The sequence below is a fragment of the Lasiodiplodia theobromae genome, assembly GCF_012971845.1.
Source record: "Lasiodiplodia theobromae strain AM2As chromosome Unknown scaffold_13, whole genome shotgun sequence".
In the NCBI taxonomy this organism is placed as follows: Eukaryota; Fungi; Ascomycota; class Dothideomycetes; order Botryosphaeriales; family Botryosphaeriaceae; genus Lasiodiplodia; species Lasiodiplodia theobromae.
In genome coordinates, this window is record NW_023336333.1 from 999423 (window position 1) to 1014330 (window position 14908).

Consider the following 14908-nt stretch of genomic DNA (forward strand, 5'->3'; position numbering starts at 1 on the left):
TGTATGATTGAAGGTATTATTTTTGGTACCAAGTGTGTCTCACATGACCCGCTTTCGGCATTATGTGTGCATCATCTGTAACCCGATTGGAACTCCTGCTACTAAATTGTACGTCATTCGTGAAGAAGTTTCTCATTGGTCGTCCTTCTGAAGCGGCGTTCTCACTCTGACTTGGCGATATTTTCTGAAGGTTGTTTCTGGCCTTCCAGAATTGGCCTATCCAGCAGTCATGACTACATGAGAAAAGACGGGAAATGATCTTATGGTAATAAATTCCTACATGTATATTAGAGCGAATCGATATTGCGTTTTACAAGCCGAGTCCCATCAAGTTGCTAAATTTCTCCTCTATGGAGGAATAGGCTCTATCAACTCCCTCGTTGAGCGCCTGTTGCAAATATAGTATTTTGTCAGAATCGAAAAAGCGAGAACAACAAGCCTTACTCCTACTGTGTGTGCTGCGAATAGAAGCTATATCGCTGAAGATGTGGTGTTTCTAGCATAGGGCGTGAAGGCTACGTGCTTCAGTAAAGGAGATAATCTTCCCAGTGTTTTTCTTATCACAGTCAATATGAAAATTCACCTTGCTGACATGAAAGCGTACCATTGACTCATTTGATGTGGTGAATAACGGTTGAGAGATGCCTAAGATCCCTCTGCTTGCAATTTAGTATCTTCAAGTCTAGAGCTTGAAGATTAGCTTGAAAAGCTGCGGAGTTCCGCCCGGTATATCACTTTCGGTTTTGGCTGTTCGCTTATCGGTGACTGCCTTCTAAAGAAGGACAAATCTTTATCGACAAACGAAGTTAGCTCAAGTGCTTTACTCAAATCTAGCGCGTTTCATTGACTTGACCCACCACTTTTCTTGCGCAGCTCACCCAAAGCTTTCTGAGTCGCTTATGAATTTCACTCAACCGTAAGCATGTCAATGAACGTGGTCACTCTGATCCGCAATGCGCAATACGTCGAAGCCGTTCGGCTGCTTGAAGATTGTGGACCAGAGGTCCGCGACGAAGGCATCTTTCTTCTTGTCGACCTTCTACAGTTGACAATGGTTCCTCACTGGCTTCAGCTGTTGGCTAATCTAGCACTGAGCCTCTACAGCGAACATAGTGAGGCTTCAGAGGTAATACTCTCCTCTCACCTGAAAGGAAATATCACTAACACACGCACAGGCATACTTGACGAAGGCTCAGGAACTCTACAACAAGACTACCTCCGAGATGTGTTTCCCGTGGCTGCTCCGTCAGTTGCCCGTCGTTGTTGAACACATCGCGCTGTCCCGCGCGCGCGTCTCGCCGTGCGCAAGCCAATTGAGCTAGGCAATGGCGCCTTTTCTGACGGTGACATGATTAGCTCCAGACCGGAAAATTGGCCTGGGATTGATGCGCCCGGGCTGCGCCTCACTCAGACGCAAATCGATGACTACTTCAAGCCTACTTCCGTCATCCAGATGCTTGGGACCGGCCCCAGGATAAACGCGGCCTGATCATGCCCTGAGGGATAAATCACAGCTTCCCGCAGCCACAGTATAATGTTGACAACACGGTTTCAGATTCCGGACAGCCAAGCGTAAGATTTGCGGTGAAGCCGCGGTGGCCATATGCTAGTAGCAGCTGAAAATTAGTGAAGCAAAGACCAGGAAGTAGTGATGCAAGGCATATTCGAGGGTGGAAAACACAAGGTTTAGACTATCAGAGAAGATTCGGGGAATTACAAATGCAGTCTCCTCCTAACAGAGTGAGTATGCTATAAATCAGGCCATGCATATGTAAGGCATTAGCTTTCATTTGCTTTTGTCAAATATACTCTACAGACTCTAGCGTTGCTCTAGTACGTCTGTGCCACAAACTAAAAAAGGATCGCAAAATTCTTCGCCTATGTGTTGATTAGTAAGAAGTGAAGAAGATATCGTGTGCCGTTGGTGTTCTAGAGCCTTGCGGTGTGTGTGTACAATGATAAGTATTTTAAACATAAAACAGCTCTTCTTTGATTTGTGCCCTCGAAGCACATATCAACATCAACATGCGGGAAAATCATCTTTAATGTGGAAATAGCTGTTTGGATGTTCACCAAGATCGCAGTCCTTCAAATAGTGCTGAATTGTCCATCCCGGAGAAGCTGAAATGATTGTCCAGATCTGAATGTGAATTTTAAAATAACACATTCATGTCCTGATAATCGCTTCAACTCCTCTGGTAAGCGAGTTGCAAGGTGCATTGGATGAATGGCGTGACATATGGAGATGGTGATATTTTCTCTCTTTTTTTGTAGGCTGTACCTCCGTTTTGATTGAAGTGTAGGCTGACGATAGCTAATGCTCTGATGAGCATGGATGTTTTTACTGATTACGGCTCTAAGACACCATCGGCAGTTATTCCTGCGCCGGCTTGACGCCATGAGAGGTTTCTCAAAGCGTCGCGGTGCTTGTGTTTGCTACAAGGCCATCACCCAATTGGATCGCCCGGACTGATCAGGTGTAATTGGCGGACACCGCGGCGCCAGACACCGGCTTTACTGCGGCTTTCCCTTTGGCGACCGGGTGGCCAATGCGGCTACTTAGCGCATTCCGAGTGGTAGATATTCTGGTCGCGGTTCGCCAGCTCACCTGTCTTCTACACTATCGTTTCCACTCTCTGATAACCACTGTCCCGCATGTGCGCAACGACAACGTCCTTCTAACATTCATTTAAAACACAATCTGGTATGTCTTCTCTTCCCCGGGAAAAACTGACGTCTTCCAGGTCTTCGTCCGCATGCCAGAACGGCTCCCTCACCAACCTGGCCTCCTCCGCCACCACCACCTTCGGAACGACACTCGCACGAGGAACACGCACGAACCGCACTCCAACGAGGAGGACCACACCCGGTACGCCAGGCTCAACGGTGACGCACATCTCGAACACTACATAAATACTTGGAATCGGGACGGCTGCTACCGAGCGGAACAGAACGTGGTTTAAAACCCTTTCTCTGACGATTGGTGGCGAGCGCCGCCCGAAATAAGCCAGCGTCTAGCAGGGAGATATTTTTCAAATCTCCCCAGCGTCCCCGATCATGGGCGAGGAGCATTGCACTACCCGCTTCCTCGGGCAGGGAACAAATCCCAACGAACGACAATAGAGTTTAGACTACGGCAGGCCACAGGCCGCTTGGGACGGCTGCTACCGAGCGGAACAGGATGTAGTTTAAACACTTTTCCCTGACGGTTGGTGGCGAGCGCCGCCCAAGTCAAGAGGGACGTGTGGGAGAGGTTTTAGAAAACTCCATGCCGTCCCCAGGATCATATCGGAGATTCCACACAAGATACTACACACATGACACTACACACAAGGAACAGTCATATCGGAGACACCACACAGGCGAGAGAGAAGCAGGGAATGAGGAAAGCGGCATGAGCCGGCAAGAGGAGGGACACCAGCGAATGGCTCGCACTTCTACGCAGTGCTGGTGACTAGTAGCCAGGCGCTTTGTGATGGACATGGTACCATCTACAACGGCGACCAATGGTGAAGCTAAGACGAGCCAGAAGGATGGGTAGTTTGACGTTCCATAGATAATTATTTTGTTGATAATCCTATCGTTCTGACATTCGTAATGGCCTTATTGAAATCGCATCGCTTCAAAGGAAGGCAAATTCACACTGACTTTTGACTGCAGAACTCGCCTGTAGTTTGCTCGAGCCATGCCTGTTGCTCAATCGCGCATTTCACTTTCGCACTCTTTTGCCAGTTTCGTATGCGTGAATCGTTGCATCTCGGTTATGTTGCGCCATTCCTGATCCCGCGTTCACTTTAGAGAGCTTGGTTGTTCCGCCGGCTGGCAACGCAGAGGTCCAGCTCGAGAGGAGAAGTCATAATAAGGTCAGGCTTTGCGCGATTAGAACCCGGCGAGTCGCGTCGGCTGGCCAAAGGCGGCAAGAGCCACCCCAGGATTGTGTCATTCGTCAGCGTGCTTATCGGGCAAGTACCCTTCACCGGCATGTCGCGACGCGCCTCCACGCCTCCACGCACTCATACCGCGCTCTTCCATTGTATACAAGATACTGTTATCGTGCAGTTATCTTTTCACTTTCGCTCGCGCCGCAAATGACAGACTCCAGCGCCAGAAACACCGCAGATGCCTCTGCGCAACCCCAACCTCTCCCATAGGCCCGTCCTCCAGAAGCACCACTTCCTGACGAGCAGCGCCTGTGGGCAGCGATTAGGTAACCTTTCTGATACCCCGGGATATGTAGGATTGGTCCTTCGAGCTCCCGAATATGAGATAGCAAGGACGACCAGCTGCGTTCAAGGAGAATCCCCAGCGTGGGATGGAGAGCATTCGATTAAGAAGACTGTTCTCCCAGAAATAACCGCCATTGCAGTCTTGATGTATTAGTATGAAGGACTGGTAGACAAAACGTTCATTTCATCAATTCATTTGCACCCACTGTCCATCCAACGAAGTCTTGTAATGAAGCCGAAGGTACACATACCTCGGAGCTCAGCCTGTCTCATGTACAAGAAAGCGGATGACTCACGCCAGAAAGGGTAGCTGAGATGTTGTCCAAGCGATGATGTGAGCAATGGTCGTTGCGCAAGCGGCTCTACGCACAATACAGATGTCGCCCAAGAGCAGCAGCGAATTGCCGTCGAAGTGGAGCGATAACCTACCCAAGTTCATGACCAGCCTTACCAGCACTAGTGCTATGCGCGATGGGCGTGACCGAGGCGCACACGGTCGAGACGCGCGGTGCAGTCGCGCCAGAACCGTGACGGCGCGCGGCGGAAGCTCTGGTTGCGTAGAATGGCCACAGAGCAGGCCGTGCGGGGAGTCGGTGGCATAAACGGTGGTGAGGCGGTCATGCAGTCGTGCTTCGCTGATCATGGTGACCGCCGTTGACGCTGCCGATGTGACTGGCAGGAATTGGTGGATTTTGAGCATGCCACTGTAGTATATAAGCCCGTCAGGTAAGCCATCTGGTATGCTAGTTCCGCTCGAAGAGGTGGTGCTTGGTTAAATGAGAGCCCGAAGGTTTACAGTAAGGCTGCCCAAGTTACCGCCCGTCCTCTGTGGGTATAAAAGAGGTCGTAGGTTCGAAGACGGGCTAGGGAAGATAAAAAAAGACGGTCCCAAAGAGTCTTTCTGGGCTTAACCCGCATGTAGCGGGGTTCAGTTTTGCCTTTTCATTCGAGGACAATTCTCCTTTTGCCAGAGCCATAGCCGTCGGTAATCCTAAAGAGACTCTGACCCGGCTTGGCACATATGCTTTTCTTTTTCCTCGCTAATGCTAACTAAATGCCTGCAGAGTCACTCCGTGCAGACGCCCGCGCCGAGCTCGCAGACCCAACTGCGAGAAAGCCGAACTGCAGAATGACGTGCTTAATCGCGAGAGGGAAGCGCCCAAAGCCCGCGATTTCCCAAAGCGACAAAAGAGGCCTCTCCCTCACACCCAGTAGCAACTTGTCCACCGCCTCATCCAGCTCTGCCGCGCAACGCCCTCACTCACCACAGAATATCTCAGGCCGCTGATAAAATCTCACAGCCGACGCCGTCACCGACCATTTTCACCATGCCTTCTGTCATCTTCACGGGAAACCGCTGCTGAAGCCGAGCCATCTTCTCGTCCAAACAAAGTCTCTGTCATATTTACTTCTGCACAGCGGACCGCGCACCGCTCGTTGTCGGCGACCCGCTCCACCAACACGGGGCCCTGCCTTCACATGTGTGATGGCATGACATCCGATATTCGGCGGAGTACAAAGATAAGGCGTGCGCAGGAGACAACAAGGAAGATGGCCATGGAGAAGGACGGGTCATAGGTTCGGCAGATGACGACGCGGCAATCGGACCCCTGCTGCTACACCGGTCAGCCCAAGCTTTGGAGCAAGTGCGGTCACTTTATGACTATCGCTGGTGCGACTTCGCACAAGCCATACAAGGACTCCCTCGCCATTGTCATCCAACGGGCACGAAAGAGAAACGGGCCGCAGAAACCGTGGAGACCAACGACATGCTGCTTCAACGCGGCTCCCGTACGGCGTGCCGAGCGCGACACCGTTGCAGTCAAGAGTGCGCTCAGGTAAAAATTACGTCGTAGTTCAGCAGCTTGATGAGTGGCAGGAGGAGCATCCGGAACAATTCTGGAGAAGCTGAGGTGAGAGCCCCCATGATGACCCCGGAAGAAATGAGTACATGTCACTCAAGGTTTTCCGTGGTTTGAGAAAGGAAACGGCCGTAAATTTTCCAATTTGGAGATAAGAAACATCGCATACTTCCCATTAGCGAGTGACTTCCTTGCCTGGTTACAATTTCCCCTCGTTCGCTTCTCCACGAAACCTTGACTCCAGGCTGACTACCTCCATCGTCCAGTCCCCAGACCAGCTCAGGAACAATCCTTTCACCCCGCTCCACGCGTTCCTCTCTCCTTGGTCAGAGCTCCGCCTCCTTCCAATCCCACTTAACGTCCACGTAGTCCTCGAAGACGGTTTTGCCAGTCCTATCATCGGGCAGCTTGTTCGTGCCGATCCAGAGGCTCAGCTCCAGGCCCTTGCCGAAGACCTCACGGGGCATGCGGAGGCTGCCGCGGCTGATGACGGCGACCCAGCTCAGCTCCTCCTTCAGGAACTTCTCGGCCTCGGCGCGCGTGGTGCGCTTCTCCCGGGGAATGCTGCGCGTCAGCGGGACCTGCGCTCGTGAGCGTACGCCGGCGTCGGCCTGCTTGTTGCAGTTCGAGCAGCCCGTCGCCGGGCTGCTGTACTTGGACTTGGTGGAGTCGCCGTCGCCTTCGCGCTTGCTGGAGCGCTGCAGAGGCGATGAGAAGGTGTACATGCTGCCTGCCAGGCTCTCCTGCTGGGCGTACGGCACGTTGCGTCTGACAGGTCCGATGAAGAAGAATAAGGTGTACTGCAAGCCACCCAGAGCGTAGCTAGGGCATAGCATTAGCGATGCAAGGGAAGGGGGAGATGTATTACGTACCGATCGTACTCAATGTTGATGAAGGGGTCCACGTCTGTCTCTGGCTTTTCGAAGGCATCTTTGTCAGGGCCGTATAGCTTGTTGATGTGCTCACGAAGGTCCTTATCGCAGACATTGCCCTTGCCATCGGTGATCTTGTCGCTGTCGTCGTACGTATAGCCCAAATCGCCGATCTTGCGGACCCCGTCTGAGTCGTAAAACCCGTGTTTCCCTACATATTTGCGGAACGGCCGCAGTGGCGTTGTGGCGCTCTCATTCTTACCGCCATCTGAGCTGTGGAACCACAATGATCCATTTACCTGTTGCCACAGGTACAACAGCCGGTCAACGTTGCAGTGATGGAGCCAGAAGACAGGATCGAAGGCGGCTACCGCGGGCGCCTCCATATGGCCAATGCCCATGGGAGTGTTACCACCAATGCAGTTCTGTATTGGTAAATAATGCATCAGAATATGCGCATACAACATGGGAAGATGATGTCTTACATGAACTGTGTTATGGATAGCCTCCAGGGACAGATAGTTCTTAGGTCCTGAGGGATCGGTGAACTTGGTAGTCGCGAAATACTTGTACTGAGCGATGTAGTCGTTCCCAAGCAGGCGATAGACGGCGTCCTTGAGAGTTTGACCTTGCATTTTGGTTTTTTCAAAGGCTTTGTTCACCTTTTCGGAAACAGTGTGCCCCTGAACCCAGAGATCCTGTTTGCTATATAGGCTGATGGCATGCCGGCTGGTGCCAATGCACACATCCCACTGGTTCCAGCTGTTAGCATCGTCTTGGATTAAATAGCAAGGCAGGGGATACACACTGGACCTTCGCCGTCAGTCTGGATGCGGTAGTCGCCGTACGACTTGTCGCCCATGACAAGGCCACCGGGCATCTGGAAGCGGTACATCGGATTGTTCACCTCCGCCGTCTCACGCTTATCAGTAATTGCATCCCACGACACAATCACCTTGATCTTCTCGTTTGCCACCAGCTCCGGGAGTTGCGGGTTGGCCGCCCAATCCCAGTAGGGCAAACGCCAGCGGTTCGCCACCTCAGTCCACTTTGAGTTCCTGTCCCTGCTGCGATTTCTCACCTCCTCCTTCATCAAGTCGCTGACTCTGCGCTGCACGTATTGTTAGCTCGCTACTAGTTAAGCATTCGCTAGTGCCGAAGACTACTCACCTCGAAAAGTAGCAGGTAACAGCGATGCCAGGTGGGGAACAATGTTGTGTTGTGCTCACAGTAGCTGCCGTTCGCCTCGTCTTTGACGGTTTTGTTACGCCTGACGTCATCATCATCGTGGTATGGGATTGGTCTCTTGCCCATGTTCCACGAAACATTTCTCGGGTAGTCGTGGATCCCAGCAATGCGGAAGTACGAGAGCTGGTCGGTCGGAGGCAAGCGCTGGAATTTGTCCATGGCGGCGATGAACAACGAGAGCTCCATGGCTTCTTCATTCGCAGGGTTCTTTGCCTTTTCAAACCAATCTTTGACATTTCGGCGACGAGGGGGCTGCGGGCCGCTGCAGGGAAGAGGTTTGATTGGCCAGGGACCATCGCCGCTGCCCACGTCGAAGACGAGGTACCCGTTTCTGGCGTAGATTGTCCAGGCCGCGTACTGAGCGCAAATGCGTACGGCAATAACGTTGCCCTCCTTCAATGATGTGTGTAAGCTTCAGGTTCAGCATGATCGCAAGCGCTTACTTACCTCCAGGGAGCTCAGGAACTCGTCATCCATTGTGAAGACCTGACCACCCTGCCATGTGTAGTCACTCGAGCGGAAAGAGTTCATGTGACTTAGCTTAACAAGCTCCTCATTTCCAACCATTCTGGGGGCCGTGGCATCTTCGTTTTCCAGAATGGCGATCTCGAACCAAGTCCAGTTGCCTTGTTCGTCGTCTCCGCACCAGTCTTGGTCGTGAGATTCAGCAAACAGCTTGACACCGTTAATCAGGCGGATAGTGTCTTGCTCGAGCGGCTGCATAAGTAAGCTTTGGCTATTCCAATTGATAGAAAACAGGCATACAGGCGACTTGAACCATATCCTGGTCTGAATCTCGCCATCACAGGCCTTGAGAACCTCCTCCTCAAGGTGTTTGATCACATATTGATCCGCTGTGATTGGAGAGGATTGTGATGGTAAAGACGAGAGATTCTGGACTCTTGCCTGGGTAAGGTGATTGAGACCATCCATTGCGAAAATGTCTGCGTATGTTGAAGAGGATATCAATATCCAGCCGTGTGGGAGCTTGCTTTATATCTCTTTCAGCAGGCATTGGAAGATTGACCGGTAGAGAGTATTAGCGGTGAAAGCTGATGACGCATTGTAGACCCGACCAGTGGTATGAGGGGCGCATAGTGCCGTCGGCGGAGGATTCCGCGTACAGGGAAGATGAAGTTGCACTCACGACGCACAAACTGGGGCATGGCAAGGATAGATCCGAAAATCCCGCACGGTGTTCAACGCCAATGCCACATGGAGCTGGGATGTTTACAGTCGCACAATACCTCTACCAATGACACTGTTAAGCTGAATTGAATCTAGATTGCAGCATAGATATCATGGATGGGACTTCCGAGCAGCTCAGACTTGAGAAGTGCGTAGTGGCCATCATGACAGTCCAGTTCCACATTGGAAAATTTCTCGTGGTTGTTTCGGCTCTCTTTCTGAATTGGCAAGCTAGCAATGTGGTAATAAGTTCTCCGAGAGCCATTCATATTCAAGATTTTTGCCCTGATGAATTGCATTGAAAAAGCTCACCCGATATTAGCAATACTCTATGCTGTAAAATAGTGGATGGCAACTGACCTGGCTTGTAGAGCTACAGTCGAGTTTCAATCATATTAACTGCACTGCCCCTGTGTACAATCTAGCATACTACGTACCATGGCCGTTCCCCGCCACAACTCTGTTGCTGTGTCGTATTCATGTGACGCTTCACATTTCAGAAGTGCGGGGCTAAACATCCTCCGATAAAGAGCATCATTATTGGAGTAATATTCTCCTTCATGCATTCACAAGCCCATTATCTGGGCTAACAACATATCAATATCGTTTTAGTATTACCAGGGCTTACGAGGAAACATCGGCGTGGCCGTTATCACCGCCGTTGACGTAAAGCTTTCCGACGACGGCTTGCCGTACGGTTAATGAAGCGGAAACACCGATGGAATTCTCAACAACACGCCGCCACCATTAACTAGAAATGGTGTAGTGGCTATATAACATGGCGTGGAATAGTGTGACACGTAACTCCTTTGACATGTGCCATAGAGCAAAGTGGGCAGACATGTTACCATATACGGTCTCAAAATCCCAGTAATTGCTTCCAACGTTCTCGTTCAATATACTACAAGTGCGCTGTTTAAAGTACGTTGACATCACGATATCCTTATGCTTGGAAGTTTCTGTGATCTAGCGCTGATTTGGGCAGCTTTTGCAGGATTGGAGATTGCTGACCTAGAAAGGAAAATGGGGATGCTTGTCACTCATAGGGTATTTACGCGCCTTTTTCCCGCAGTAGTTGCATTGTGTAGCCGGCGATCAGGCCCTGAGTCCCACCACCGACATCAAGGAGAGGCGGCGGGTTTCGGCTGTGCGCTTCGTGATACGCGACCAAGAACTCTCAATTTACACATCCCTACCAGATTGATCCCCTCCCATCGACACGAGAAACTCACATAGACACCCATTGCTCCTTTGCCGAAAGCAACAGTCGTTTTGCACAGTGTTTTCCCCTCGCATCCTGCCTCGATCATCTATCGAGTTGCACAGCCTCCGCACCCATATCTGTAGAATTTCTGAGCAGCACCCATCGCCCTCACCCATTCCTCTGCCACTAGAATGCAAGGCGAACCACATGCACAGTAATAACACAGCATTGACGGCCCGACAGGCCTCCCTCCCCGCAGCGCAGGACGTATGCGCCCAGAAATCACTACAAGCCGGCTGCCGGATCTACAAGTCACCCGTTTCGCTCCTGTCGAGGATCTTTCCCTTGTTGCTTTTTTCACGGCAACGTCGTGCTCCCATAGATCTCGTTTCCTGCACCGTCTTCCGGATCCCGGCTCACCTGATCGCTTTATCGAGCCGGACTCGCTGATGCAAGATAGCACTGCTTTGAGTTACACCAGAAAAAAAAAAAACAAGACCGCTGCCCGTCTCTTCCACTCATATTGAATGCCTGATCCGCCGCTCCTCGTATTCGGCGGCTAAACTAATTGAGTAGATGGCAGAATCGAAGAGCCGAGGCTCCGACCACATCAACAAGATTGGAAAGGAATCTCGAGATCCGGAAAATCCCGACGTTGGTGAAGCTGATAAACTCGGCCACGGACTTGATAATACTAGTGCTGCGCTTTGATGACCCACCACCGCTGTTAACCGGCGGCTGATTAAGATACAGCTCGGAATCATCGCATGTCTACGACTCCTAATGCTTATCTGGCTTCTTCGCCATAATGTGTAATGAGTGCTTTGCAACGTATTGTAACAGCTGAGGATCTTTTCCCGCGCCTAAGGCGTGCAATCAAAGTTTACTCCCTCAATGAGTGCTTTTGAAAGGTTGATGTGAATCATAGTCTCGGCCATCTCTCCCTTTTTCTTTTTTTGGTCAAAATAGGAAGAGGTTTTGGGTGCTTGGGTAAGGAGTCCGACAAAACATTATGTGATGTGCCCTTTTAGCTACAGTTGATTACGAGGGTGACGGGGACTTAGTTGCAGTCACGATAGCGTACAAATGGATTGCATACGGTTCTGTTCAAAGCACGGAGAGTACATCACGGACAAAGCAGTGTTTCTCTCTAATTGACTACTGCTTTCTCACTGGATAAAGAAAATGCTAGCTGGAATGGCAACGACTAAAAGAAATTCACTTCCGCGAACGGGGACTTAAGCAGCCCGAAACATCTGAATTAGAAGAAATTTCTCTCTCAGACGGATATTGTAGTAAAAGCTCTTCCCCTGTCAGTTACCTTCATTTTATGACACATGTCCCTGCACAAACCCCGTCTCTCTGTTCGTGTTCTGGAATGATGCTCCATTACTAGAAAAGACAGTGCGTTTCTCGTGTCTATTGTGGTGATGTCAGCCAATAAGAAAGGGCTGGGACAAAAGAGGACAGGAACACTGGTATCGAGGGAAGAATGTGGGGCATTATCGAAATGTAGTAGCGCCAAGCATCAACCTTCTACACCGGGTTAGCAAGCGGTCGACAAGAACCATGGATGGGGAGAACCATAATGGAGTCCTGCGATATGCGGAATAGACTTCACTCCACTGCCACCCGAATCAGACCTGCAAATGCTTTCCTCTGCTCTCTACTCCAGGAGCAACTTTTCCGCATGACCAAACAATGTGCTGCGCCCCATGGTGGTAGCTGGTGAGCAAAAGAATGACTTCAAAGTTAATTTCTTTTAATTTTTGCATTCTGGATTGAGAACGAGGTAGTGGTGAAAGTCAGCTGTAGGGGGAGGGGTATCCAAAAGCCTAGGAGTGGTAGGGCGAACGTCACGAATCCCTGGGATGGCACCGACTGGCTACTTGAAGCGGCTTCGAGTTAAGAACAGCAACCGTTATTCCAGTAACAGGCGATCAGTACGATGAAGATACGTCAAAGTAGCATACGGCTGTCTGCGACGGGTTTAGCGTTTTAGGCGATCACGTAATTCATTTCGCATTATCAATAAGGGACCAAAAGCGGAATGGCTTTGTAGTCCTTGAAGTCGAACAAGCCATCACGCCAACGTCCCAATGCACTGCAATTTTACCAGGCGATCTAGTAGAGGCATGCTGATTGCGGCGTATCTCATTCGAAAGACATTAAGCAGCTCATCAGAGCCATTGGTTCTACCTTCGCCAGGCAGGTGCATTGTCCAAATTGAACCACCGGCATGAAGAACGAAATAATAAACCTTGGCGCAAACGCCGATGCCACTCCCAGAGTCTCCGAATACTAGCCATTCCCACGCAGTACCACCAACATACCATCATCAAAACCACCATCACAAACGCCCGAGCTACCCACTCAGTCTCGCACATACTAGCGCCGATGGCTTGAAGAATTGAGATCATATGCACCTGAGCATCGAACATGTCGAGATTCTTGGAATTGGTGGACTCGACGCGGACTTGGTGACAGCTGATTGGGAGGTCCGTTGGTCCATAACTTTATCTCAAGAGTATCAAAATCACTCTAACACTTGGTTATGGCGATCACAGTCCCATTCACGCGCTCGCGTGCTGCCTGTCCGGCGACAGATTAGCTGAACGGACACCTGCATATCCGCGACCACACTCACCGCCTCCCACCTGGAGAAATTCACCATCAACTGTTCTGCTCATCGAAACTTCAAGATCGACTCACCCATTTCGCCCTTCGCAAGCTGCCCTCATCCATCCCCGCGCTCTTAATCCATTACGATCACCACCATGCCCTCCACCAAGAAACGGCGCACCAGGCCTTCCTCCACCACCACCCTGCGCCGCAAGAAAGCCGCGAAGGTCACAAAACCCACCAAGAAATCCAAAAGACCTCATCCATCGCCAGGACCGACACTACCACCCAGGGCCATCATGCATGCCGCCAACGCCCACAGATTCGCGACGCCGTTCGAGACGGACGAATGCCCCGTTTGCCTCCAGGAACTCGAGACCGAGGTTGCATACACGGTCTGCGGTGGGTTTGATAGGCTGATCGCCCCTCTCTCGCCGGTGGTCCAATGCTAATCATGACGTAGGCCACACATATTGCCAGGACTGCCTGGTCCAATTCATGAAGGAAGAGAAGCCGAGGTGCCCTGTCTGTCGGCGTGAGCTGGAGCCATCCCAGTGTTGTGGTGAGACGGTTGAGAAATAGCCGCCTGGTGGAATGCAGGACGCCAAAGGCTGGGCGCTCCTTCGTCTAAAAGGAGATATAACAACAACATGGAAAAGACGATGGAAATCCTCAAGATGTGCAGGCGGAAGCGAAGCCTCAGAAAAGATATGACGGCGGCTTTTGGTGGCAATTTTGTTTGCATCTGGCTATACGGCTTGTACTTTTTGAGGTGGATTAATGAGACGGTTCTGCTTGACCATTTTGTAGTCCGGGAGCTGCGGGAAAAACAATTCAACAAAGGGAAAGGAATCGTCCCACCACAGTATAAGACGCCGTCTGTGTCTCTGTTACTGCAAGTGCCCGTGAAACAGCCGACCAAATGCCTCACCATTCTCCCCTCGCGGCCGATCCAATGTCTCAGAGCTGGTACCAGGCCCCGCTGTAGGCTGGTCAAAAGTATCAGAGCAGTTGCTTTCTTTTCAGAGTCAGACAAGACAAATGTTGTTTGTCAGCCTATCCGCTGAGGTCCAGAGGGCAGAACTTGAAGAGGTGAGTTGTCCCGCCGGCCTCGCCGTAGCACTGCATCTCTCGTCCCACAGGAATTGGATAGAAGGTTGGATGCTGTGTTGTTGCGATCATAGAGCATACATAAGAGTGAGATCCCGGCCGATGGTGAGGTTTGGTACCGTTGACGGGACGAGAAAGAAAATGGTAGTGGTAGTGTTGCGGCAACTGTGAGATCCTCGCACCTGGAAAGGGGGTTTGTCACACGCGAGCATGCTGGTGATCAATTTCCTGCACCATGTTGGTACTTTGAGGTACGATATACCTTTCCTGGTTTAGCGCGGACTTCCTCTGCTGTGCGCTTTCGAAAGCAACGTTGTCAAGAGCGAGGAAGCTGAAGAGCATTAGCATCCAGTGCAGGCGACGTCATCGTGAGCTTCACAGAGGGGTGTGTGAGCCAAAAGCAAGCGTGGATTTGTTTTTCACTCATGTCAATTGTACTTCAAGCTATGCTACGAACGTGGATGTATTGCACATTCTCAACCACACAGAGCGTCACGGTAGCGGCGACAGCGGGCAAGGTCAATCTAATGGAGATCAGCTTTGCGCCCAGGTTGGGCGAGCGGCGTAGACAGCAAC

At 51.1% G+C, this 14908-nt stretch overlaps 3 protein-coding genes across 3 annotated transcripts; 2 read left to right on the forward strand and 1 right to left on the reverse strand.

Annotated features, from left to right (window-relative positions):
- Positions 1-928: 928 nt before the first annotated feature.
- LTHEOB_5065 (Unconventional myosin-XVIIIa-like PROTEIN) lies at positions 929-1489 on the forward strand (the record flags this gene model as incomplete). The annotated part of the gene is made up of 3 exons (XM_035514169.1): positions 929-1126; positions 1176-1300; positions 1357-1489. 3 exons carry the CDS (start codon positions 929-931, stop codon positions 1487-1489), a joined length of 456 nt encoding a protein of 151 aa, XP_035374507.1.
- A 4925-nt stretch (positions 1490-6414) lies between these two features.
- LTHEOB_5066 (Monophenol monooxygenase) lies at positions 6415-9141 on the reverse strand (the record flags this gene model as incomplete). The annotated part of the gene is made up of 7 exons (XM_035514170.1): positions 6415-6910; positions 6961-7385; positions 7446-7712; positions 7769-8071; positions 8131-8601; positions 8656-8925; positions 8974-9141. 7 exons carry the CDS (start codon positions 9139-9141, stop codon positions 6415-6417), a joined length of 2400 nt encoding a protein of 799 aa, XP_035374508.1.
- Positions 9142-13377: 4236 nt separating this feature from the next.
- LTHEOB_5067 (Snf2 family helicase) lies at positions 13378-13674 on the forward strand (the record flags this gene model as incomplete). The annotated part of the gene is made up of 1 exon (XM_035514171.1): positions 13378-13674. The coding sequence occupies one exon, from the start codon at positions 13378-13380 to the stop codon at positions 13672-13674; it is 297 nt and encodes a 98-aa protein (XP_035374509.1).
- Positions 13675-14908: the final 1234 nt, after the last annotated feature.